The sequence below is a fragment of the Sinohyriopsis cumingii genome, chromosome 6, assembly GCF_028554795.1.
Source record: "Sinohyriopsis cumingii isolate HCF-2022 chromosome 6, ASM2855479v2, whole genome shotgun sequence".
Classification (NCBI taxonomy): Eukaryota; Metazoa; Mollusca; class Bivalvia; order Unionida; family Unionidae; genus Sinohyriopsis; species Sinohyriopsis cumingii.
Genome location: NC_142966.1, coordinates 153511746 through 153537855, shown reverse-complemented (window position 1 = coordinate 153537855; position 26110 = coordinate 153511746). Strand labels below are relative to the sequence as shown.

General features: G+C 33.9%; 1 protein-coding gene across 4 annotated transcripts in view; it reads right to left on the bottom strand.

The window, feature by feature from the left end:
* Window positions 1–26110, bottom strand: part of LOC149798288 (neurobeachin-like) — a 561888-nt gene that overhangs the window by 28248 nt on the left and 507530 nt on the right. For 3 of the 4 annotated variants that reach the window (XM_089963438.1, XM_089963435.1, XM_089963436.1), the window contains 7 exons: window positions 24508–24580; window positions 23238–23332; window positions 21936–22025; window positions 16959–17000; window positions 9625–9799; window positions 5069–5149; window positions 1240–1395 (listed from right to left, as the gene is read on the bottom strand). In XM_089963438.1, the coding sequence (XP_089819564.1) occupies window positions 1240–1395; window positions 5069–5149; window positions 9625–9799; window positions 16959–17000; window positions 21936–22025; window positions 23238–23332; window positions 24508–24580 (712 nt within the window). The remainder of the gene's footprint in view (window positions 1–1239; window positions 1396–5068; window positions 5150–9624; window positions 9800–16958; window positions 17001–21935; window positions 22026–23237; window positions 23333–24507; window positions 24581–26110) is intronic. The other variant, XM_089963437.1, reaches the window with a different exon arrangement.

Genomic DNA, 26110 nt, shown 5'->3' with positions numbered 1-26110 from the left:
ATCAAAACATCTGCAAAAGTTTGGATGACAACGGTTTCGTCAGAAATAGGACTACTTTTCCACTAATAAGAGGAGTACAATAAATAATTATTGGGTACTGGGTGGCTTAAAGCTAAAGACCATTATCTTAAAGATTAAAGTTGAAAATATTAAGATTCCCTTTACTCCCCTGTTCAAAGGAAAGATAACTGCAACAGTTTTAAACAAGTATCATTTTTAACATGGCAAAAGACTTGAATAGCTAAAAGAATAAGATGAAAAATCAATAAATGGGACAAGAATATATCTGAAATCCTAACTGGAATTTTTTTTTCTCCAAACATTTAATGTACTACTTATCTAAATTCCAAGGAAGATCCCAACTCTAATTTCCCCATAACAAAATTATCTGGATAGCTGGAACACCCAAAGGACCTAATACATTAGTTTCAGGGCTCCAAATTTCAAATCAGTGAGAATATAAATATCTGGAGAGCTGGAACACCCAAAGAAAGTAATATATTAGTTTCAGGCCTCCAATTTTCAAGTCAGTGAGAGTAGAAATATCTGGAGAGCTGGAACACCCAAATAAATAAATACAATAGTTTGAGGCCTCCAATGTTTAAGTCAGTGAAAGAAAGAAAAATCTGGATAGCTGGAATACCCAAAGGATCAAACATATATAATGATCTGAGCATTCCCAAATCACAAAGTAATTCATAGGTTGGTGTATATTTTCTAGTACTAATATATATGCAGGTTATAAATCACTAAAACTATTACAGGGTCTCATATCCTCAATCATTTTCTTTCACATGACTATTAATACAATTGCTAATATTAAATACACATTTTTCTTTAATATTATGTAGTAAAAGATGAAACATCATTTTATATCCAACATCTCCATTAGTTCATAGCATTTTATGATACACTTAAACTGAAAGATTCATCTTGATGACATCATAATGTATCAATTTCCATTACAAATTTCACAGTTAGTGCTGATTTTACAAAAACAGACTACCTTAAATCATTAGTTCAAGATCTAACAAATCCGCAGTGATCTAATTATAAAGATTCTACTGTATGCCTTTGCAGCAATACAACAGTACATTTGGTAGGGAATGACATCCATGTCATCTCGTGAGTTATTTCCTAGCGGCTACTATTCTAAAGAACCAAAGTCCTTTATTCCAAACTGAGTTAATATTTCCTTGCCTGAGAAAAAGATGTGTAATGTCCACTTTTTCAACTAACCTGTGTCTGCAGAGAAAAGCCTAAAGCTTTTGTCCCAGAATCCACAAGCAAAGATGAATCTGTTGTCAGCTGTGGTGACAAAACTGGAATGAGTCACCTGAAGGCGTTGGTCGAAGTTGTCTCCCAGTGTCCTTCTGTGTAGACCTGTGTTCAGCACTGTGAAAAAAACAGTGTGAAGTACTGTAAATTTGTTTATGTTCATAGGCATCACCTTTTGTGGTTTTGCAAACACATCATATTTTTATTGATACTTAAATTTGTTGATGGAGAAGTGGGACCTACTGACTTCACAGATTATTGCTTAGTTCTTAGACATTTTTGCTTTTAAAAACCAAGAAACCCACAAAGATTTATAAGTCATGACTAAAGACAAATTCTCGATATTACAGCTACAACCCCCACCTCCAAGTTACTGGAAAGATGAAGTAAAGCAAAACTTTTATTGCAACTTACTCTTGCGAAATTCAGTTACTGACAATTTCATTGCTATTTGCTATTATCCAACATGTTTTCTCATCCCCTGAGATTTCTCAATTCTATCTTAGGACAGGTCACTTGACGAAGAGCATACAAGTCCACTATTATGTGTGGAAAAAATTAAATGAATTTAAAATATGTTAAAATATTTGTTATATAAAACTTCAACCCTGTTTCTGTGTGTCCATCATTTCATTTCACTGACATTTATTGTCCCTCAACAGTCAAAGAGTAAACTTTGTTTCAAAGTATAAAATCACACAGATATGAAGGTTCCTGGAATTTGTTAGTCCCAAAAGAACTATTTTTCTTTGCATTACAACAAACACTGCACATTGCTGAAATGTGTCCACCACTTTAAAAAGTCAGTCAAAACATTCCAACCACTTGCTGAACCTTTTTATTTTCATGGGTACATCTGTTCATTTGTGATAACTGGATGCAACTTCATTTTCCTTTCCAGCCTCACTTTCACTTTCACTAAAGTCCTTACCCAATGTCACTGTCCTCACTAAACACTTTCCTCTTTCCAGATAATTTTAGTCATGTTCATTGTTTACTTAAGTGTAAATAACAAATAAATGACATACTTGCACATGATCTATACATTTATTCAAGCTGTGATCAAAATATCTGCAAAAGCTTGGATGATGATGGGTTCATCAGAAATATGACTGTTTCCACTACTTTTCTGCTCTGTTCCTTTGTGTTTTGCATCAGAGAACCAAAACATCTCTGAACCACAGGACCAAAGAGAACCACTCCAGTGGCCTAAATTGTTAGAGCATATGCCTCGGATGCAGGTGGTCACAGGTTAGAACCTCGGCCAAGTCATACAGTCAAGACGACTATGTGTGTGATTTGGATTTTTAACATAGCTTTAACAATTTTTCAGTCATATCGCTATGACGTCTGCAGTGTGGCACTTTATAGTGATGTCTAGCACTGGGGCATCATGTCACAGACATAAAGCATGTCCCACCCATTCATGACATCAGGCTGACCAGTCCTAACACTAACTTCTTAATGCAAAGCACCAGGCGGGGCAGCTGCATCTACCATTTTTATAAGTCTTTGGTATGACTCGGCTAGGGTTTGCACCCGTGATCTCCTGCATCCAAGGCGGATGCTCTAACCACTTAGGCCACCAGAGTGCTCTTCTATGGTCTTAAACTAAGTAACAGAAAAGAGAAACAAGTTTCATAAATTCAACAAATAATTTATTTCCCAAAGTGAAAATGTAAGAAAGACTTGCAGTACCACAAATTAAATTCCAAATAGTCCAAAACATTTTATCACCAGTCCTAATGAATAAAATTCTAATTAAATTCCAATGGCATTCAAAATAGATCCAGTGCTTAAGATGTTGATGTGCCTGTAGTCTCAAATGTAATAAAGTACCAGTAACGTAAGTGTGATGATGTGCCAACAGTGTTTTGATGAATCACAATAATATAATCCAAGATATCCTTGTCTGAATTCACTATAATTTCCAGTTAATGTCACTGTCCAAGAATATTATTAAGCACTTTGAATTCCAGGAAATAAATAATCTGAATAAATAAATTCCAGCCCAAATGAAATACTGAATACAGCAATAGGACAGATTTTTGCTTCAGATTTTATTGCAGGAATGTTTAATTTCTCAGGTAAACATGATTATAATGCCATCTAATTGACCCGGTCACAATCAGCATTTTCTCAAAAAACCTGAACTATTATTAATGGAAAATTCTGTTACTAAATTCTGTTACTAAAATTGTAATAAAGAACATGGTACACATAAGGACCATGACTCTGACCAAGATGATGATCCTAACATTTAACCCACACTCCTATAAATATCTTAGCTATGTATTATTTGTTTGTCATAACAAAAACATCGTCACTGTCTCCAGTCAGGAACACAATGAACTCGATCTTAGACAAGGTCAAGTACAAATACAATTGTCCATATCATATAATTAAAAGAAAACCTTGATTAAATATACATAACACCAGTCATGCAAAGTCATCAGGTTTTGTTAAGATCTAGTCTATCCAGATTCAATTTGCAGACACTTACGTCAGATGATTTTTTGTTGTTGTTGTTGTATGGTTTAACGCCATTTTTCAGCACATGATAGGCTATACATGGCGGCCAGTATTAATGGTGGAGTAAGAACCCGGGAAAACCCCAGAAAGAACCACCGACCCACGAGAAGCTACTGGCAAGTTTTCTCACATACCCACACTGGCGGAATCCAAGACTCGAACCCATGCAGACAGAGGTGAGATGGCAGTGATCTGTAATGGATAGCTCTTTAGACAACTACGTCAGATGAAAAGATGTGCTTTTCTTCACTGTATGACACAGCTGCTTTACATTATGAAGTCAAAGACATGTTTGTGGCTTTTAGACTGGTCCATTCCTTGTGGGATATGCACTCAAAATGTCCACTTACATCACTTCTAACACAATGTGTGATAGAAATTCTAGCCACACATACTACAGTGAAAAAGATGAACTCCTCCTTTGTTGGACTTTTTGACTTCTTCCAATTTTTTTTCACATGATGCCATCTTCCATTTTCAAATACAACTTCCAATTGCTCCCCTCAATGCCTGCTTAAGGTTTACTTGTATGTATGGGAGTGATCTGTCACACATATATTAGTCATGTAGTCCAAGGAAAAAAGCAAAATATTATGAATGTTGCTGTCTAATGAGTCACACTGTGATCATGTTCTTTTCAGGTCTGGCCCTCTAATACTAACCTGAGGAAATATTTACCTTGGATTTGGACTAGAAAAGTCCCAAAAAAGGGAGGCAATGCAGAAGTAACCAGTATGCATTTTACTATATCCATTCCAGAGACTCTACTGTAGAAAAATTTAAATCTGCTGTAGAAAATCAAGGATGGCAATATGCAGTTTTAAATGTGCACAATGTTACCAAAACACTATGAAAACAACTACTGAAAATGACTATGTATAGTGGTAATTTGAAAATGATTTTACAATTTGTCACTAACCTCCTCCTAAGCATAAAAAAAACATTCCTGATGAGAACTCTTTATTCAAATACAAGCCTCATTCCCTTTCTAGAGTATCTGTCGAATAAGAGGAATTACGTTTTCATTCTGAAACTTTTGCTTTCACCCTCTCAGATAAATGAATGACTAGCTCTAAGCTCCAATGAATATTTAAGCTATGAAACCCAAGCTGTCTACTGTTTATCAGCGTGGGTTGAAAACCAAAGTTTTGAACGTTTTATAATTATTATATCTATTTTTACCATCAGCACAATTTTAAACATCGGAAACTATATACTAATATGCCAACATGTTAAGTTGTATCTATCATACGCTTACCCAGTAACTGATCCATGGCCAGGGGAAGGTTTGGCTGGGCATCTTTATTGTCAGAGGAGAAACTGGTTGGTGTACCTTGCTCTAAAACAAGAAATTAATTTATTATTTGTATGATGAACAGTACTTACATGAAATAGTACAACTGTACTATGACACATTTCTGCAATATTGATCATTTTTTTATTTGGAAAATCTTTTTTATTGAAAAATCACCAAATATAAGATTTGCAATGTAAATTCAAATTTTGCCCTCATTAGCTATTTATAGGGTTAACTCCTTTAAAAGTGGTGTCAAAACATTGGCAAGATATTCCTTCCTCTTTATTCCTTTCAAAAGACTTGATTTTATGAGCTAAACAAATTATAAAAAGAATATGACTTGGGTAAACTAAAAAGGTTTAGTGGAATGAAGAGTTATTATTTTTTGGAACCACGATGTGATGTACACTAAAATGATTGCCATATTTTTTAAAGACAAATTTCCAGGTCTTTCCCAGTTGTTTTTTTCCAGTATGAAATTAATTTTTTTAAGGTTCACTTATAACCATTACTGAATTGAATTTATGAACATTTTAGCTTAGAATATGTGTATTTTTTTTCAGATCAAAGGTGTTTCTATTTCAAACTCTTGCATAACATTTGTATCAGACATTAGACCTTGTACTAAAACAAAATGTATTGCAACAAAAAAAAAAAGACTACTGAAAATTTATATAAATTTACATATTAAGTAATTTCAAAATACATAATAAAAATGTTACTTTACTTGTTGAATGAATTATGTTGGTATGAGGAAACAATACAGGTATTCCCAACTTATCCAATCTGACTTGTGTAAATTTTGTGTTAACACGATTTCATCTAAACTTTTTTAATTTAAACTTTTCTTGTCTAAAAGATAACAAAATCATTTGTCTAAAACCAAACATTAGGGTGTGTTAACAACTATTTAGTTTTTTTCAATGAAAAGTAAAGGCAGCGAACCAAATATTTCAAGTTACAAGATTTAAAGTTAAACAACCACTCTTAGGAATGAAAATAGCACAATCAAGGGTTCACTATAACAGAATGAACTGAATTTACTTTTGATTTCCTTTCAAACTATAACTCTTAGAAAATTCAGATAATCAGTTGTAAATCAAGATAGCAATGTCTGAAGTAGACTGAATTATGGAAAACATGTGTTATTAGTATCAGCAAAATGAAAATGATATACAAGGATTTGGCACATGTACCACTTTAAGTCAATATATATGTATGATATATAAAGTAAACATTTTGTATAAAAGTATATAAAAAACAGCAAATGCAAAGTATTTTAAAAAAATGTAACCCTGAATTAATCCATTCCAATAAAAACCAAAAGTCGACAATATTTTTCAAACAACCTTGGCTCCTTAAGTGGATTTGGTTAAAAATTGATCACTTAAAAAGGCCTAATTAGAAATGACTCAATTTAAATTTTGATAAAAAATCCTTCAAATTTATACTAATGTATACAAAAAAGATTTAATTTTCTGCACAATTGACTTATGTCTGCTTGTGATGTGATAATCCAGTCCTTAATCTGGTACTGATACTCACAGAAGAAGGCATCATTGCTTAAAATCAATACACGGTACAATACTTCTTCCATTTCTCCTGCAACCTATTTAAGAATCGACACCAATAATTCAAGCTACATCTCACAATGCTTAATAATTTTGCACCAATGTTTAGATCAGAGTTTTGACATGTTAGACCCACATCAAATCTGACCTACTACTCTATAAGGAATGGAATCCCATTTTCAACTCTATAAGGAATGGCATCCCATTTCCTACTCTATAAGGAATGGCATCCCATTTCCTACTCTATAAGGAATGGCATCCCATCTCCTACTCTATAAGGAATGGCATCCCATTTTCTACTCTATTTCTACTCTATAAGGAATGGCATCTCATTTTCTACTCTATAAGGACTGGCATCCCATTTTCTACTCTATAAGGAATGCCATCCCATTTTCTATTATATTTCTACTCCATAAGGAATGACATCCCATTTTCTACTCTACAGGGAATGGCACCCCATTTTCTACTCTATAAGGAATGGCATCCCATTTTCTACTCTATTTCTACTCTATAAGGAATGACATCTAATTTTCTACTCTATAAGGAATGGCATCCCATTTTCTACTCTATATGGAATGGCATCCCATTTTCTACTCTATAAGGAATGGCATCCCATTTTCTACTCTATTTCTACTCTATAAGGAAAGGCATCTCATTTTCTACTCTATAAGGAATGGCATCCCATTTTCTACTCTATATGGAATGGCATCCCAATTTCTACTCTATAAGGAATGGCATCCCATTTTCTACTCTATTTCTACTCTATAAGGAATGACATCCCATTTTCTACTCTACAGGGAATGGCATCCCATTTTCTACTCTATAAGGAATGGCATCCCATTTTCTACTCTATAAGGAATGGCATCCCATTTTCTACTCTATTTCTACTCTATAAGGAAAGGCATCTCATTTTCTACTCTATAAGGAATGGCATCCCATTTTCTACTCTATATGGAATGGCATCCCATTTTCTACTCTATAAGGAATGGCATCCCATTTTCTACTCTATTTCTACTCTATAAGGAAAGGCATCTCATTTTCTACTCTATAAGGAATGGCATCCCATTTTCTACTCTATATGGAATGGCATCCCATTTTCTACTCTATAAGGAATGGCATCCCATTTTCTACTCTATTTCTACTCTATAAGGAATGACATCCCATTTTCTACTCTACAGGGAATGGCATCCCATTTTCTACTCTATAAGGAATGGCATCCCATTTTCTACTCTATAAGGAATGGCATCCCATTTTCTACTCTATTTCTACTCTATAAGGAAAGGCATCTCATTTTCTACTCTATAAGGAATGGCATCCCATTTTCTACTCTATATGGAATGGCATCCCATTTTCTACTCTATAAGGAATGGCATCCCATTTTCTACTCTATTTCTACTCTATAAGGAATGACATCCCATTTTCTACTCTACAGGGAATGGCATCCCATTTTCTACTCTATAAGGAATGGCATCCCATTTTCTACTCTATATGGAATGGCATCCCATTTTCTACTCTATAAGGAATGGCATCCCATTTCCTACTCTATAAGGAATGGCATCCCATTTTCTACTCAATATTGAATGGCATCCCATTTTCTACTCTATAAGGAATGGCATCCCATTTTCTACTCTATAAGGAATGTCATCCCACTTTCTACTCTATAAGGAATGACATCCCATTTTCTACTCTATAAGGAATGGCATCCCATTTTCTACTCTATATGGAATGGCATCCCATTTTCTACTCTATAAGGAATGGCATCCCATTTTCCAGTGCTAGTGTCAGACATGGCCATGATCATGCTAACTTAATATACAATTGAAATGCACTGAATGAAATGGTGCCCTCACATTGGTCCACAAAAGTGAGGTGATCAGCTGGTGCAGAATGTTTGTTTGGTCAATTTCTACATAATGAGCAATATTTGGTAGTAAAATTCTCTGCAAAGGTGATTTGTTGCCAAGTTTACAATTTACAATAATGTTTAACACCAATGTTCCTTTGCTAACTACCAAATAATACATTTTAACACAACACAATTTTCAATAACTTAGATATCAAAATAGAAACTGGTAAAGATAAATGTATTATTTAATCTCTTCAATTTTCTGACATGTTAGTTTATTGTGATGCTTTACTGGTCTTCATGCCTTCTAATTAAGAAAAGCAAACCAACATGGAGCTATCTGTAGATTAACCAGTCTGCTAGATGAATCTTATCAACTGAACATATAGATTGACTATATAAATCTGTTTATGGCAAGCACTCAAATGATCCATACTGCAGTGTTAGAATATTCTGGTCATAACTCAATAAATGTAATTCATGATCATTTCAATTATGACTCAATTACATATTTGTATCTGTCATCAAGTGGTGGTGGAAAATTCATGTTTTTCCGAACTTTCATCAATATCTGCAACATTTAAGTACTTTGATTGGGAAAAATCTATCATTACTCCCAACTTTTTACCGATTTCCTGGTAAAGTGGGAACCCTAATTTCCCCATCCTCACTCCAATATACGACTTATACAAACTTGAACAGAGAACCTCAACTTTGATGACAAAAACGCTGACACGGTATCTAAATAGCGATACCTACAGTATATACTTGGGTACAAGTTAGATCCAACTGCAAACAGCATAGGCATAATGCAACAGCAGATCTGGGTCTATACAGTTTGTGAGGAGTATTCAGTAGAAAAAAACGTATAGACCCTGGTCTGCATGCACACTATGTGATGGCAGACCAGGGTCTATGTTGTTTGCAGCTGGATCTTATTTGTGAGCAATTATATACAGTTGTGTCTCTGTAGGCTAATACAGACAATACAAAAATTCTCATAATCTACAATTATATTATCATAACTACTTTGTATCTATACAATATTTTATTCATATGTGCATAGCAATGACAATTAATTAGCACCAAACCAAACTTACGATAACTGTGATTCCATTTGTTTACCGCAAAGTTGTGGTTGCATGTTATAGTGGTTATGGATGGATTTGGTACTGCTGGGTGGGTGTTGGCTGCTACATGAGTGACTGGTGAGTTGGACAGGAACTTCATTATCATACATACATCATCCTGGACACTTGTGAACATCATGGGTGTCTGAAATGATAATTTCACATCTCTAATTACCTTTCACTGGTTGATAATCTTCTGGCATAATGCAAAAGAAAAAAAATCAGCATTACATTGTACTGTACATTTCAAGCAGATATTGTCAAATTAACCCAGTATGCAAAATTCTTCTGAAATTCACACTCATACTAAAAAAATAATTGTAAAACACCGCAAACCCATAAAGTCCCAAAGTTCTAAAAGTGACAAAAACAACTAGTCATCAACAGTTAATATAATGGTATGAAAATTTATTCTAGTCAACAAAATATAAATAAAAACATGCCTACCAAACTTCATTCGTCTATTTCACGAGGATATTGCTTAATCATGCTATCCAGATTTCATCCAAAACAGTTTACACACATGCATACAGTTTTAAAATACTTGTACTGCCCTGAAACTCTAATCAGGTCATTTATGTATATATAAAAATAAGCCAGCAAAATACGGACAGTCATAAAGACAGACAGACATGACCAAACCAAGCTGCTATTAGGGGAGGCATAACCAAGTTTTGATCAGTTATATGCATGATATTTGTTTTTAGCAAAACAATAAAATCCACAATTTAGGGACATTTATACCAAATCCACTGGTTGATGATTACATTGATTGTCCAAGCATTTCACAAAGAAACTCTTTCATCAATCTTTGTATAAAACTGAGCAAGCTGGAATGCACTTGTCAAGAATATGGCAAATTATACACTTTTGAAGCAGGCACTGCAAAACATCAATCATTACAGCATGCAGCGGTATATACTGTTAGATTTGCTACAATTTCAAAGGGCTCAAGTATTCTTTAGGGTGTCAACAAGTACAGCAGGAAATTTGAGATTCCATCAAAATAGAAATATGGTCAATACACATACTAACTAACATGACAGTAATACCTCACACTGTTTGCCTATCATTTGAATGCAAGACTTAAGTTTTAATCAAAGCCAAGTCATATAAATGTTATATGAGCCTTCAAATGATTTATAAAATACAAGTAACTATGTCCCTTACATATTGTGGGTGCCATAAGGCTCTTGGAATATGACCAAAATATCCCTATGTTTACATAAAGTATTTGATTACCACAACTACATTTTGTAAAAGCATGGATTTTATGTGAGATTTTCATTCCATGTTCATGGCGCTATGAAGAAAAGCTCGAGTTTTTGTGTTTAAAACTAGACAGTGTTTATATAAAAATTATGTCCTACCATACTGCCTGAAAACTGGCCTAAATGCAAAACTTAATAATTGTGTGATAGACGGACAGAGGGACTGTTGTGATAGGATATAAATTGGCTTCAAATCAAATCTAGGACATTACTACAACTTCTACTTTGTCAATATTTTCAACTTTACACTTTAACCCCAACACATGAGTTATGGATCTCAGTGTTTTGGATTAATTTTATCAACAATCTCTACTTGTTTCAGATCAATCAATAACATGAATTAAATTAATGTTCCACCTCTAATAAACTTAACTGGTTAAAAAAAGATACATGTTTGCAGACATTTATGAACCATAAAGTCTAAAGCCCAAATATTCAAAACTTTTGAAAAATTGGAAATATTATTCTTGAAGCATGAAAATCAAATCCAGTCAATAACATATGAATACAAATAAGTCTATTATATTTCATTTCTCTACCTTCAGTGGTTGTTATGTAACTCAGCAAACAAACAAAGTTTATGTCCAAGAAGTCCCAAGTAGAAAGAGTTCAAAAACATTTAAAAAAATTAAAATGTAAAAGTTGCTGCAATGGTTTGAAATTCTATTCAGGTCATTTATTTAATCTGTCTATGCTGAGTAGTTATTGTGCAATCCTTATAAGAAACATCTCTGGATGGATCATGTAGAGAAGAGCAGATGGACAGATGGAAAGGACCACATCAAGATGCCTCTGCAACAAGCTGTGTGTGAATAATACAAATATGTGTACAGATATACAAGACTTTTACACAAAGCAATATACAAGTGGCATGCTTATTATTTACCACCAGCAGATTAACCTCATCCATGTACATTTATATGAATATTGCAACATTCAACTGTTATCTTGCACAGTATCTTTTGTCAGTTTCATTTAAGAGAGCTTTATATCGAAATTTCAAACACAACATCCACCACCATTACATGACTGACAAAGAACAATAATCTTTTGGTCTCAATGAAAGTTCACACGAAAAGTGATATGTAATAGAAAATTCTGCCAATGACTAATTTTCACCTATAACTGGTAAGTGGATTGCTGAGACGAGAAAAGTTATCTGTGTAACAAGATTTTGAAAAATAATACATCTAACTACAAATTCTATTCATGTGGACAGTCAGAAATAAAAAATAAAAAACATCAGTAAAATATCGCATTACAAGAAATATTCATGAAATGATAAACAGTGGCAGCAAAAAGGGTGAAAAGTCATTTTTACATAAAACTGAAGCATGTCAGATGCCTGTCTGGCACAGTACTTAGACGCTCATTATGACGAGCATATTTTATTCTTCTTCCATGTTTGAAAAAACAGGACAGATAAAAATACAAACAGTTACTTCAGCAGAGTAAATAATGAAAAAGTGACATGAAAACTGCTAATGACTTTGGGTTCTGTCAAGAAGACTTGTATTTGTCAAACTGGAGACAACTTTATGGATGAGTATTATCATTTGGATTACATTTAAAATAAATATGTACATGTTGTTCCTCTCTGTGACCAGTCTGATCTTGGAAACATCACAAATTTACTAATACAAGATCAGCAAGAAATAATGAAGAAAATAATGTAAGGGAAAAAGATTGGACAACTGTTGTCTGAGAGATAAAAACTATTGACTTTTCAATAATGTAACCTGATAACATTTTAAAAATACTTGTTCCTGAAGAAAGCTTAAAATGAAGACTTAAAAGATATACTGAATATTTTAAAGACTGTCCAGATAATTTCTCCTACCACATGTACAGTACACAATAGTCAAACATGACAAAATGCATTCAATTATAAGTGTGAGAAAGGTTGGAAGGATCTTAAAACAAATAGCATATAGTGAAAAATACAAAGTTAAAAGCCACTGGCTTCCCAGGGAAATTTGGGATGGGATGGGAGGGAGGGTATTGTCTAATTTACTACATAGCAATTTATCCACTACAGTGCACACAGCCATCATGTGATGCCAACAACAATGATATCCATCTTCAACCAAAAGTTATAGTTCTTTTCTTCAAAACTGAGGAAAGTTATTTTCTTTGACTCTTAATGCATATGTACTACTTGCTTAAAAAGCACACAAATCAGTATTAGAACTTTAGTGTCTTTGTGCAAGCAAATTTCCAAACTTCCAAATAACAAACAGCATGGCCTATAAAGCTGAATCCTCAAAAAAATCTAACTTGAGACAAAAACTACAAATACAAAATATCTATACTTAGTCTCAAAATATTTTAAAAGTTTGCTATATATATAAAGAAACATAAAGACTGAAACAATAACTTATTTGTGTGATTTTAATCTCACTTTAAACAAAGTTATTAAAGATCAAAAATGTTGGGAATAACTATGAAAGTTTTTTGCAACATGTCATTAAAGTTCATAACCACACTAGAGTTCTAAAAACAGAAATTCCAAAGGATTACATGTCCCACCTGCTGCCCTGCTTGACAATGACAAATGTATGCTTTCAATTTCAATGGACCTTGGCTCTGCTGAAAGGTCAGAGTAAGATGGAGTAATTAATATGAAAGAGCAGTGCTTTGTGATTCTGTAATCACAGGTATGATAGCTATCCCTTTCTTGGTTCTGGACTTATGACCCTACTGAAAAATTAAAAAACCATAACCGATATTTTCAAATGACCCTGATCACATCAGATAGCCACAGCAAGGGTAAGAGTGAATGGATCTGCTTTATTCTACAGCAAAAGTATGAAACCTTACACTCATAAGGTTTAAGACTTTAGACAATAACAACAACAAAAATTAACACCACAAACAGTATTGTACACACCCACTACATGTTTAATAGTTCTCTATATGGGCATTAGCTGGGCATGGTTTACCCAGGAGATTACTGACCAATATGTATAAATGACCCTGACCTTTGCCCATGGTATGCAGTCTTAAACGTTTTTGTGCAGAAGCCATTTGTTTCTGAGTAAACTTACCATAACCTTGACCTCTGGACCCCAAAATCTTAAGGTGTCTATATTATCCCCAGTCAAGTCATCCACAACATTTGGTCAAGGAACTTTCTCAAGAATAAAAGTTACTATGCAGATCCCATTTTTCTCCAAGTCACAATAATCTCAACCTTTGACCGTATGCCCCAAAAATCAATAGATCAATAGATCTCTTCCTTAAGTGCAAGCCCTCCACAAACTTTGGTAAAGAAGCTGGGTTGATAACTGAAATTTTCATGCTGAAACTATTTTCACATTTCAGCAAGTAGTCTTCACCTTTTGACAAAGAAACCAACAAAGTTCTACCTTACTCCATGTATAAACCATCCACAAGGTGTAGTCCACATCTGTAAAGCAGAACTTAAGTTACTGAGCAGAAACCATTTACCACATTTAGTCAGTAACCTTGACCTTATGACCCTGAAATTGCTAGGCTTCATCATTACCTGAAATGCAAATTACATACAAAGACTGGTAATGGTAGATAGTGTTATGTTATTGTGCACTAACAAAATGCAAATCACAGATGGAAAGATGTAATATGCTTCACCTTTTGATGCATGTATAAAATCTAGATTTTCAAATTATATTGACTTTGCCATGAAGATGATAGGATGAATAGGGTACATGTGTATGAAATGGATGAGCTTCCTGAAGTCAATGCATAATGGATATCCCATTGAAGGTTGGAAACTCATGACAATACAGAAAAACCTGAACCAAAAACCTAGTTAAATGACCTTTGCACTGCTTTGGGCAGAAGGTGGGGGGGGGGGGGGGGGGGGCTGAGAATTCATGGAGTTTAAAAAAGTCATGCTTGCTGATTGTTCCGTCCACATATGACATTGATCATTCTACCATGCTAAAAAATGTAACAAACAGGAGTACTACAAATGGCAAATGATCTGTCCATCTCATGACCTTGTCCCTACTGATGACCTTGATCTCTGAGCTAAGGACTTGACTACCATATTATAGGTTGTGGACACTGGTAAAATTTCATAAAAATATCGGTAGGTGTCAAAAGGTTACAGACTGAATAAAGAAACAGGCCTCTGATTACATTATACCTCTTATTCGTGATTTTGTCTGTGGAGCAACACATTTGATTGTGAAATTTGAGAGGCAGTCAAGGTTACATCACAGGCTAAAGTGTCATTAAAATACCTTCATTGCTTCAAAAGTTATACCTTACATGGACAGAGGTCATTTTCATCAAGATATATGACTGGTTATTATTTCATAATTAATATCTGAAGTGGACCAGAAGTTGTTCTCCAAATGACAATACAAGTTGGAGTTACATTCTCCTTTATTGTGACCTTCACCTTAAGGCACAGAGTGGTTACTGTATGTGTCACACCATTTATAAATGATTATATAACTGGATAAAGGTTTTTTTAAAATATATTCAGTTATTCGGAAGTTATACACCACACAAAAGATAATGGCATAATATGCTGATATTGGCTCTTAATAAATTTGTCCAAGATTTTGATGACATAAACCCAATTACTAAGTTTTATAAACATTTGACACTGGATGAGAAAGTCTATAGATCTAGGGATGTAACAAGCTTATCCAACCAGATGCAAGGTATCTCATTAATATAACCTATATCTGAAGTTGGACATAAAATATGGCATCAATGGTGGCAACAAGCTCAGTGAATCAGATAAAAGTAACTTCACTAATGTGTGGATCCCGTTCATCTTTTGATTTCATCCAAGAACTTGGTTATATACTTGGTTATATAAACCCTTATTCCAACTGTCATAAAACTGATCAGCATTATGGATTCCAGAATGGTAATAAAGTCAGCCAATCTGATGCAAGATCACCTCATTAGTATGCATGGGAATCACTCATTACTGAACCCATCCAAGTTCTTAATGATACAAGTACATATTCCAAATTTGTTCAAAATCAGGTCAGAAATACCACCTCATGTGTGATAACAAGCTCAGCCAATCATAAACAATATCACCTCAAACGTATCAATGGATTTCGTTCATTATTGAACTCATCAGAAATCCTAAATCCTAATGATATAAACCCATTTTCTAAGTTTAATTGAAATCAGATCAGAAATGTGGACTCCAGAGTGGTAACAATAGACTGTAAATTAACAGACACACAATGAACAATGGACAACATGCAAATGAAGCAGGGCTTTATCATAGGCTCACTTGGCCTTACAACCAGTCAGCTAAAAGTTTAACAATTTCAAATGACCTTGTCTGAAAGGGTACAGGGAAGGCTGGGGTGTATGGAGATGAAAGACAAAGACTTACTGTTTATATGGACAAGTATGAGCAATTCCACAAAGGATATGAAATGTATGCCATACAGAAAAACCTGATCCAAAACATTAACTAGTGATGATGTCAGTGCCATCCAAGTAAGTGACCCCTATATCTCACCTTTGCTGAAGAAGGCAATACAAAAATTAACACTTTAGATTCCAGAACTGAACCTGCTTTAATGCTGACAAATTTGACACCAAAATGATCTGTCTCACTTTTTTCATTACAAGGGGAAAAAATATAAACTGACAGTATTGTCTTGAAAATACATTTTCCAATAACTACTCAATTATTTAATTTTAGGTGGTATAATAGGTATATGGTAATCCTGTCCATGGGATAAGAAGGCGATGAAGTTAGGTATAGGAATCCACAACCAGTGTTAAACATAGATGATAAAGCCCATATTCCATATGAAGGCTGTTCCAGTAAAACATAAATGGGACCAAGAGAAGTTAATTTCAACATAAGTAGTCACCCATAGATGCAATTCAAAATTGTTATATTTTTATATCAATTCTTTAAGTAATCAGAGTACCATGACATATATTTTGAAAAACTGCCTTCTCTGGTGCACCATGTAGGTTTGAATTGAACAGTCCTGAGAAACATTTACTAGCTGAAACAAATATTAAAAGCCATTTTCTGACTATGAAATCTGTAACCTTTTTCAATATGCTGCAATTTTCTTTATAGTTCTCTGTCAACTGTAATATAGGAATAGAGATAAGCTACTGGTATTGCTTTTATAATCTACACTATTATAACATTCACACAAGACTCAAGAAAATGAAAGATGACAGTAGTTCAACATTTTTAAATAATTCTTTCATTCTTTTTTCCTTACAAACATTAGGAAATGTTTATACAAATGGCAGTTTTCCCTAGTCAGAGAAAATTTTGATTTTCTTTGGGGAAGGGATCTTGTCTATCACCAGTGTTTTATCTAGAGTGTGGGAGAACTCCATGGAACATCATATGATTGCCACATATTCACGACACCTTGACATCCACTATTAGATCAGCTTATGGAGTGATTGAAATGAGAATTAGAAGCATTTCCTGTAGTTAATAGCAGCTTATGAAATAAATGCATAGTTTCAATAATTTCACTGCTACAAGGTAGAATGGTTCTGTACTGAATGAGATGAAACATTAAAACAACTTTGGAGCAAATTCAAGGTATCAGACTGTAACTGTATGCCACTTCTGACTAAAAAAAAATCTTTATATGTAAACATCATACCCAAATACAAAAGATGAAGGAATTGAAAAAATCTCTAAACAAAAAAAATCCAATTGCCCAGTCAGAAGAGAGCTAAAAGGTTTTACCCAACAAGCTATTATATAAATATAAAAGCAGACAATGTTAACAAACTAATTTCAACTGTGTGAAAGGTTGTTTTCTGGAACTTATTATGTGACCCTTCTAACACACGTAGTTGCAAGCAATACACATTCTGCTCTCCCTCTGTTAAGCATTCATCACTATTAAAAAGGGAGAGCAAAGCACTTGTATGAGCTTAATCAAAACAAACTACCAGAAATATGGACTTTCAATTAACAAAGTCAGCAACAGTTGTGAAAGAACATGCTTTCATTAGTGACAAACAATGGTCAACTCTGAATCAGCTCTCGCATGATCTGGCACTTGACTGGACAGTCACTCTATTGCCAGAAGTTTCCACCTGCTCTTTCAATTTGGCAAGCAAATTTTCAGCCCCTGAGATGCAAACTGTCTAATTTATTTAATTTCATAAGTGATGGAATTTTATCAGTACTGAAGATAAAATGAATGTCTAAGACACAAAACCTAACTCAACAGTGTTACTAAGCAAGATTTTTATCATTTTAAAAAAACTCAAATTTATCGCATCTCACGAGAGTGAAAATTAATATGATGACTGATTTATTTTCTGTCTTGTCAATTCAGAATATAAAGAAATGTTTCAGTGACTGGTTCTCACACTTGGACTATCTGTCCTTTCAATTCAGAATACAATAATTGTTTCAATGTGACTGGTTCTCATGCTTGGGTTATCTGTCTTGTCAATTCAGTATAAAAAGAAATGTTCACAGTAACTGGTTCTCATGCCTGGATTATCTGCAGCTATTTGTGTTACAAGTATAAAGTTAAACAATCCAAAGGAAAACCTCAGCAAAGTAAAAGTGAATTTTTTATGAGTGGAAATGAAAACCCATAACTATAGCCTTATAATAAAAACTTTCCTTTCAGTGTCTGCATTGATATTATATGAAATTGCTTTTAGAAATATGTCTCCATTGGGGCATGTGACTCATTCTTTTGTGGCAGGGTCACAGACACTTCCATATTTAGAATTTCTAAATAAAACACTGTTCATGCAGAGAATGAAACAAAATGTCTAAACAATACCTTCATTTTCAATCAGAACATTTTAAAATACAGGTGCTTACAGTGCTCAGTGATATCCAAGCGAGACTGATTTTGAGTAACCATTTGAAACTGCTTCAAAATACACACATGCTTGTAAACAGGCCGCTACTAGTCAATCTCATTTATGTAAGTACGATAAACAGGGCATGTTAAAAGTGAGACTACTTAGGATTGTCTTTTTTTTTAAAGCTGCCTTTCCTCTGAAAACTAATACTGCACTGAAACAATAGTTGTGGTCAACACACCTTCTTTTTGCAATTACCTTTTTTTTTTCATGTTAACATGTATGCCCATAACATTCTGGGCCAGTTTCACTAAACATCTACATTTTTCTTCCTCAAATTTAATCGTTTAAAATTTCTTATTGATTGGTTTAAGAGAATTCATTATTCACTCATTTTTTTCTTGTCATTACAGGAAGAAAGTAGAGTCAAAATATCTTAAATTCTCATAATAAAGCCTTGTTTAAATCTCTTTGGAAATATTGACAAAATCTTTGTACTGAGGTAATTCCTCAACTCTATTTTAAAAACAAAAAAAAAGATTTCCATGTGTACAATTTTAAAACTGTTGATTAGTATGTTATCCCTTCTATCCATGACACAAAAATCTAAATATTGTAGAAATTTCAAAATTAGGATAATATAAAAGCTTGACAATATTTTATTATAAGTATTAGAAGCAGGATAATGCAGAATATCAATATTATTAGAAGTATCATTAATACAAAATGTCAGTATTACAAGTATCCGAAGTGGGATAATGTAAAATCTCAATATCATTAGAAGTATCAGAAGCAGGATAACATAAAATCTTAATATTGTTAAAAGTATCAGATGCAATATAATGTCAAAATATCTTAATATGAGGAATGAAACTGTTTAATTTAGTAGCATTTGAGATGGTAAATTATTTTTTTACCTGAAACTTAATAAAAGTTTATGAATAGAATTTTGACAGCAAGTCAGGTATTATGACATTTAAATGAAGGGGTGGGTACAAGACATTTACATATATTAGTCATGAAATTCCCACTATACCTGTATCAGAGATGTGGGAAAACTTTTAAAAGTACTGATCCATTTGAGTTAGTGGGTAGCAAAATTCACTTGCCATAAAGCAGACGTAATTTGTCTAAAGAAACTGTCAGAAACGTTTACTTTAATATGCAACTTGAAGAGATACCAAAGCTATAAAAAATTGTTAATGTTTATGTTTTTCTAACAGAAGTTCACTTTTCTGACATGAAAATTTGAAAATTGATCAAATGAATTGACACTTTAGTCCTTCAATTCACTTGCCCATGTGTTAATGCCCTTTATTATTTGGGCAGATAATCCCTGTAATTTTTCTTTCTTTTGTAAGTAGATTATTTAACTTGCTGCAAGAGAGATTTTCTCTTAATACCATTCAACTGTATTAATTTAGCAAATGAACACACCTTCTATGTATGGCATTTCAAGCAATAGTATTATTGTTATTGTGGGTTTAATGCCATTGTTTAGCACTCAATAGACTACACATGGCAGCCAGTATAACTGGTGTAGTAAGAACCAGGAAAATCCCTGTAGGAACTACCAACCCATGGGAAGCTACTGGCAAGCTTTCTAACATACCCACATTCGCTGAGCCTGAGACTCCGACCTAAGCAGGTGGAAGTGAAACGGCAGTGATTGGTAAAGGCATGAGCTTTAGACCACTTAGCCACCTGGTGCCATTCAAGCCATGTGTATACACATTTAATAATATTTGTATTTGGGCAGATAAAAATGTAATTTAGAAAAAAAGTTAAAATTAATAATTTTAAATGAAATTTACTGTCAATTTATTGCCAAACAAAATTTTTTGGTGAGCTAAAGAACTATTTCATTGGATGCAATTTTCAAAAATTAAAAAAAAAATGAAAGGCAAGATAATCAGAGGTACTGCAAGCAATCTGTGCATGTAAATATGTCCACACTCCTCCTACATTCTAAAACTAACCCACGATGGAGATAAATCCAGTTTAATAGTGTGCAACTCTACAAAAAATAGTGTAACTAGAATGATCTGTTAGTATGCATATCTTTTGAAGAAGACCAGAATATATATATATATATATATATATATATATATATATATATATATATATAAATATAATCTTCACAATAATCCAATAAAACCCGCATAGTAGCTGCATTCACAAAATTCTATCATACACTGCTTTCTAGTGTAAATCAAAATGGGCAACTCCTGCAAAAATCAGGGAAGCACAAAGAATTGTCAATATGTACATCTTTAGATGGTAATTAGAATACGCATTGTGCTTCAGAGTAATTTATATATTAAAAAACTGCAAGAAAAATAGCATTATTAGTTGTGCTATAGGGATCATATCACACACTGCATTAAACTATAAAAAAGGGCAATAACTCTAACAACAACGGTGGTAGTAACATGATTTGACAATATGTGCTTCTTCAGTTGATGACCATAATAATTAGCAAATTTCATGTCAATCCATCAGAAACTGGGTGACCTGGTTTGCTACTAAGATAATGTACTCTTGGTTTCATGGCAATCCATCCAAAACTGGCAGGACTAGCTGTTTTAACAAGATTGTGTTATACACCACAACAAGACAAAAAATGACAGTAACTCAAACAAAAATTACAGGAGCAAAGCGATTTGTCAATATGCACATATTCAAGTGATCATTTCATTCCAATCAATTAATAACTGCAGTAAAATTAGTACAAAAGAATGCTAGAAGGATGGATGGAGTGAGGGACAGACAAATGAACACATCAGACATGAAGATTACTATATATCTACACTTGTACAGAGGTGGGGGCATAACAACTTGAAACGTGTTCATGGAACACTAATGCTCTCATCCAAGTGCCAGAGAAACTGACTGAAGTGTTAAGCTAACCCGATGAATGGATGTGTGTACATATAGATGGACAAGGGTAACAACATGTGTTCATAGTACACTTTTGGTGAGGCATGAAAGTCTCTCTGGATGAAATGTAGCAGTGAAGATTGACATTATTAAATTAAATTATGTATGTAAAGAAACTGCCAGTGCAAGGGAACTAACTCTTCCCAACAAATCTGAAACAAGTGCTACAGGTCAATCTTTACACACCTGAGTTAAATGATGTAATGTTAATAAAAAAATAAAGCTTAAATTCAAAAAAATTTAGAAGAAACAAAATTTTACATTATTTTTACTAATACTTACCAAGTGCATAATAGAACTCCTGGGTGGATGGGGTTCAGTTAGAAGCTGTGTTGGAGTCTGGCCAAAACTTTTTATCTGATTTTCTACAGCCTGAAGAAAGAAAAAAAGGATAAAGCCAGGCCCTGCATGTCACATAAACATTAAACATTGCTGCAGAATAGGTGACCTTCATCCCAAGGTCAAAAATCTTGGCAAGCATGTTGCAGAATGACAAGTGTGTTGCATAATAAATTGTCTTAACTTCATTATGATTTCTTCTAACAATGAACATAACCCATCAAAGAAATATAAGCAAACAAAATAACTTAAACCAAAACCTTGACATAAACTTTCTTTGTCAACTTACTGTCTACAAGAGGAAACAGCTCAAATTATGTGCCAGTTTCATATTTACCTTCGCATGTCCCCACAATATGCTTAGATGAACTTTATATCAACAAGAGGATACAGTTGCAAATTCCGCAGCAATAACCTGTTTACCTGTATATAACGAATATCAAAGTGAACAGCTTACATTAACACGTCAATCCCTGGAGGTTTTTGTCATTTTTGCCTGAAAAATGAGTAGGAAACACATTCTCAATGCTATTTCTGAACGGATCCGAAAACACCAAATCCCAGGTGATCTTTCAATAACATACTGCCTAGTTGTGTTAGAAACATCATTTTTCGTTGGCTATTTGGCTCGCGCATGAGCAGAAGGGTAAAAGTTGGAGTTCTTTTTTTTTGGTTTTTTTTTTGGCTAAATGGAGCCATTATTTTTGTATCAAGACCACTCTTTATTCCAAATGCCCATCTTATCCTACTTTTTGCAAAGGTTCATCTGTCTGTTTGCAGTTCATACCGGTCTGCCTTAGATCTGAGACAAAAAAGTCTAAAATCCGGACACAAAATCGTATTCCGACCAGGGGCAAACTTTGGGTAGAAAAAAATCGGGTCCAAAAATGAGGTTTTTTAAATCTGTATTTTGTAATGAAACTAGATATTCCAGATTATTTTATATCATTGTAGAGCTACATCTGTCTACCTTTCTATAATACCACCAAGTTTAGTGTATGATGCATGACCATGACTACAGAGCTTGGCAGTAGGCTACTACCTCCTGCCACGTTAACTAGTTGCTAGGGGTTAACATGTTAAGAGATGCAATCAAATGATGCAATGAGACATTGTGGTCTCTCTGTTTTGTTGTAATTCCCCCTAATCAGCTGGCACTGTATGTGATATATGATCTCAGTCGATGCCGTGTGTGTGTGTGTCTGTGTGTGTGTCTGTGTCTGTGTTAGATAGTGACAAGCATACCTCTTTCATGACAGGATCCATCATACTTTCAAGATTAACACTTCCTTCATATGTCAAGTAGTAAAACACATTGGTTGCTCGAACTGCCTCTGGACCTGAAATATGTTGCATGTAACATCTGTGAATTAATACCAATTTGATTGAACTCTGAATTAGGTGTGACAGTTTTGTATACAAAATTAAAGAACTTTAATAATCCCTTTACTCTAGCTGATCAAGTTTTACTAACACTAGTAGCAATAAAAATAACAAACATATTTAGTGACAAACTGCTATTTAGACACCTCAAGGCCTCAAAGATATCACTCTGTTATCCCCATTCTATTGCCAGAAGAAAAGACTTGCTCTCTCTCTTTGTTGTAATATTTCTCAGGTGCATATTGCCAAATTTAAAAATTTCTTATGGATTTACAAAGCATCAAAATGTAATAATGACATCACTGCTCCTAAAAGTCCATTGTGGACTTTACTGCCACAAATTTTTGTTTGATTTATGTGACTTCAACATGATTTATCCTGACAAGATATCAATGTGTTGTTAGACCTGCTTTGCAAAACAGATGGAAAGTGACAGAGACAGAATCAACTAAACAGAGACTAGACTATCCACTTGTGCTTCATCCATGAAGCTACAATGTCAGATGCATAAACAGATCACTGTAATGACCAGATCTGGTTTTTGCTGGGTTTGGTATTGTATGGCATAGCAACAAAAGTTATTTAGTACTGAAGCCATCTGAATAAAGTTCTCTGCCCTGGGACACCATGGTAGCAGACCTAAGCTGATCCAATGGTTGGGTCTGAACTACATCCTTTTAGACACGTGTCCAGCAGCCACTGCAGCTCCTCAGTTGTTAAAGAATACATGACAAAGATTCAGTGCTAAAGAGTACAAATATGATAAAACATTTCCTTATCATTATGTTACATATTTAATGCAAGCTGGCAAGACTGCAAATCAACACTCTGGTTTTTAACAGATGCATGTCTAACTATATTATCTGATGCAGAATATTCCAGCAGCATCCGCTATCTCTCCCTCTCTTCTTCTCACATACATATGAAGTCTTTCTGTCAGACTTTTACCTGGGATGATGTCATCTAATATGTTTCTGTCTCATTTTGGGCAGAAAAAATACAGGATGATGCATGCATGATGTCCATCTGTGGTGGTTGCATCAACTCAACGTTAACATTTTTGTGCAAAGTCATAACTGTGATAAAGATGAGACAATGTGTACCACAGAACCCCTGTAAAAACTGTTTTTACCTCTTTGTTTGTATCCAAATATTAAGTCTATCCAATGGTGTAGCTGGCATGAAACAATTTCTGATTCTAGTGCCTGAAAGTAAAATAAACATTTATTCTAAGCATATTATGACACAATCATATTGTTTAAATTGTCATTTAAAGCAATTTATATTGTTTACCTATTTATTTTATATACATTTTATAACATGTTTTTTTGTAGTACTTCATGTTTACATATACTCAGATGACTTTATTTTCCAAAAGTATTTGTGCAATTCTTTATTTTGTAAATTTTCAAACCTTACTTCTGACTGTCACCAATGGCTGTTAATGTGCTGAAGAGCCATTAAAAACTACAACATTCAAACTAAATGGTTTCTTGTGTTTACTGATGTATAAAAAAAACCACTCAACTGTGAATAGTGCAGATCCAGCTCTATCAGCATAAAATAGACCTACAAATCTGTGCAAATGCATTTTACATATGCCGCACATTTTTTATTTGCAAATTAAAAGTATTTCAATCACATTAATAAATTTATTTGCCATATACATTTAAATCAATATTTATTTGCATCTATGTTTACTTTTCTTCATTTTCAAACTGAAGTTTAGAAAGTGAATAAGGTAATGACTTTTTAGAATCATTACCACCACTGACAGTAAGACACAGAGTTGTGCCACAAGAATGAAAGGTTTCAATTCGGTAGAGAATATTTTTATTCCTAACTGATTGCTGATTAATTATTATTCATTTCTTAATCCATTTATTCATCCATCATAGAGATAACAACTGAGTTTAAAAGTAACAGGTAAAAACACAAAGCAAACCCTGAATTTTCCGAAAAAAGTTTCAGATGAAATTTATTTCTTATTTGTATCAGTACAACTGAATAACTTGCATCATTTCAAACACTATTTGATACTTGTTGCAAAATTGTTTGTTAAAAATTGTTTTATGTTGTCTTCATTTTGGCTGTTTATGCTATCTGGTTAATATTTTGTGATTAGTATGTTCGTGAGTGACATTGGTTGTTTAATGGTTGCACCCAAGGCATGGTTCTCTATCAATCTCAGATGATTTGTCTGATCATCACCTATGTTACAATCTTGGAACTGGAATTCTGCACTGGTCAAGATGACCAATCAACAGACATCACTGAACAATTGACAGGAGTATGCACCAATTTGTTGATAGTCTCAGTTACGGGACATCTAGTTTTGGTCACAAAGATATCTGTCTGATACATATGTGCTGTTAATGTTGTTGTTGTTGTTGTTGTTGTAGGGTTTAACGCCATTTTTCAGCACACAATAGGCCAGTATTAATGGTGGAGGAAGAACCCGGGAATTCCCTGGAAAGAACCACCGACCCTCAAGAAGATACTGGCAAGCTTTCTCACATACCCACATTGACTGAATCCGAGACTCAAACCCACGCTGACAGAGGTGAGATGGCAGTGATCCGTAACGGAGACTTTAGGCCACTCGGGGCCCATGTACATGTACATGTGTGCAATGTCAGACATAAAACAAACATCTTGGTGACCAAGACTTGGTGCCATTTCATTAATACAAAATTTTATGATCTTTTGGCAAACTGGTAAATTGTCAGATTCAC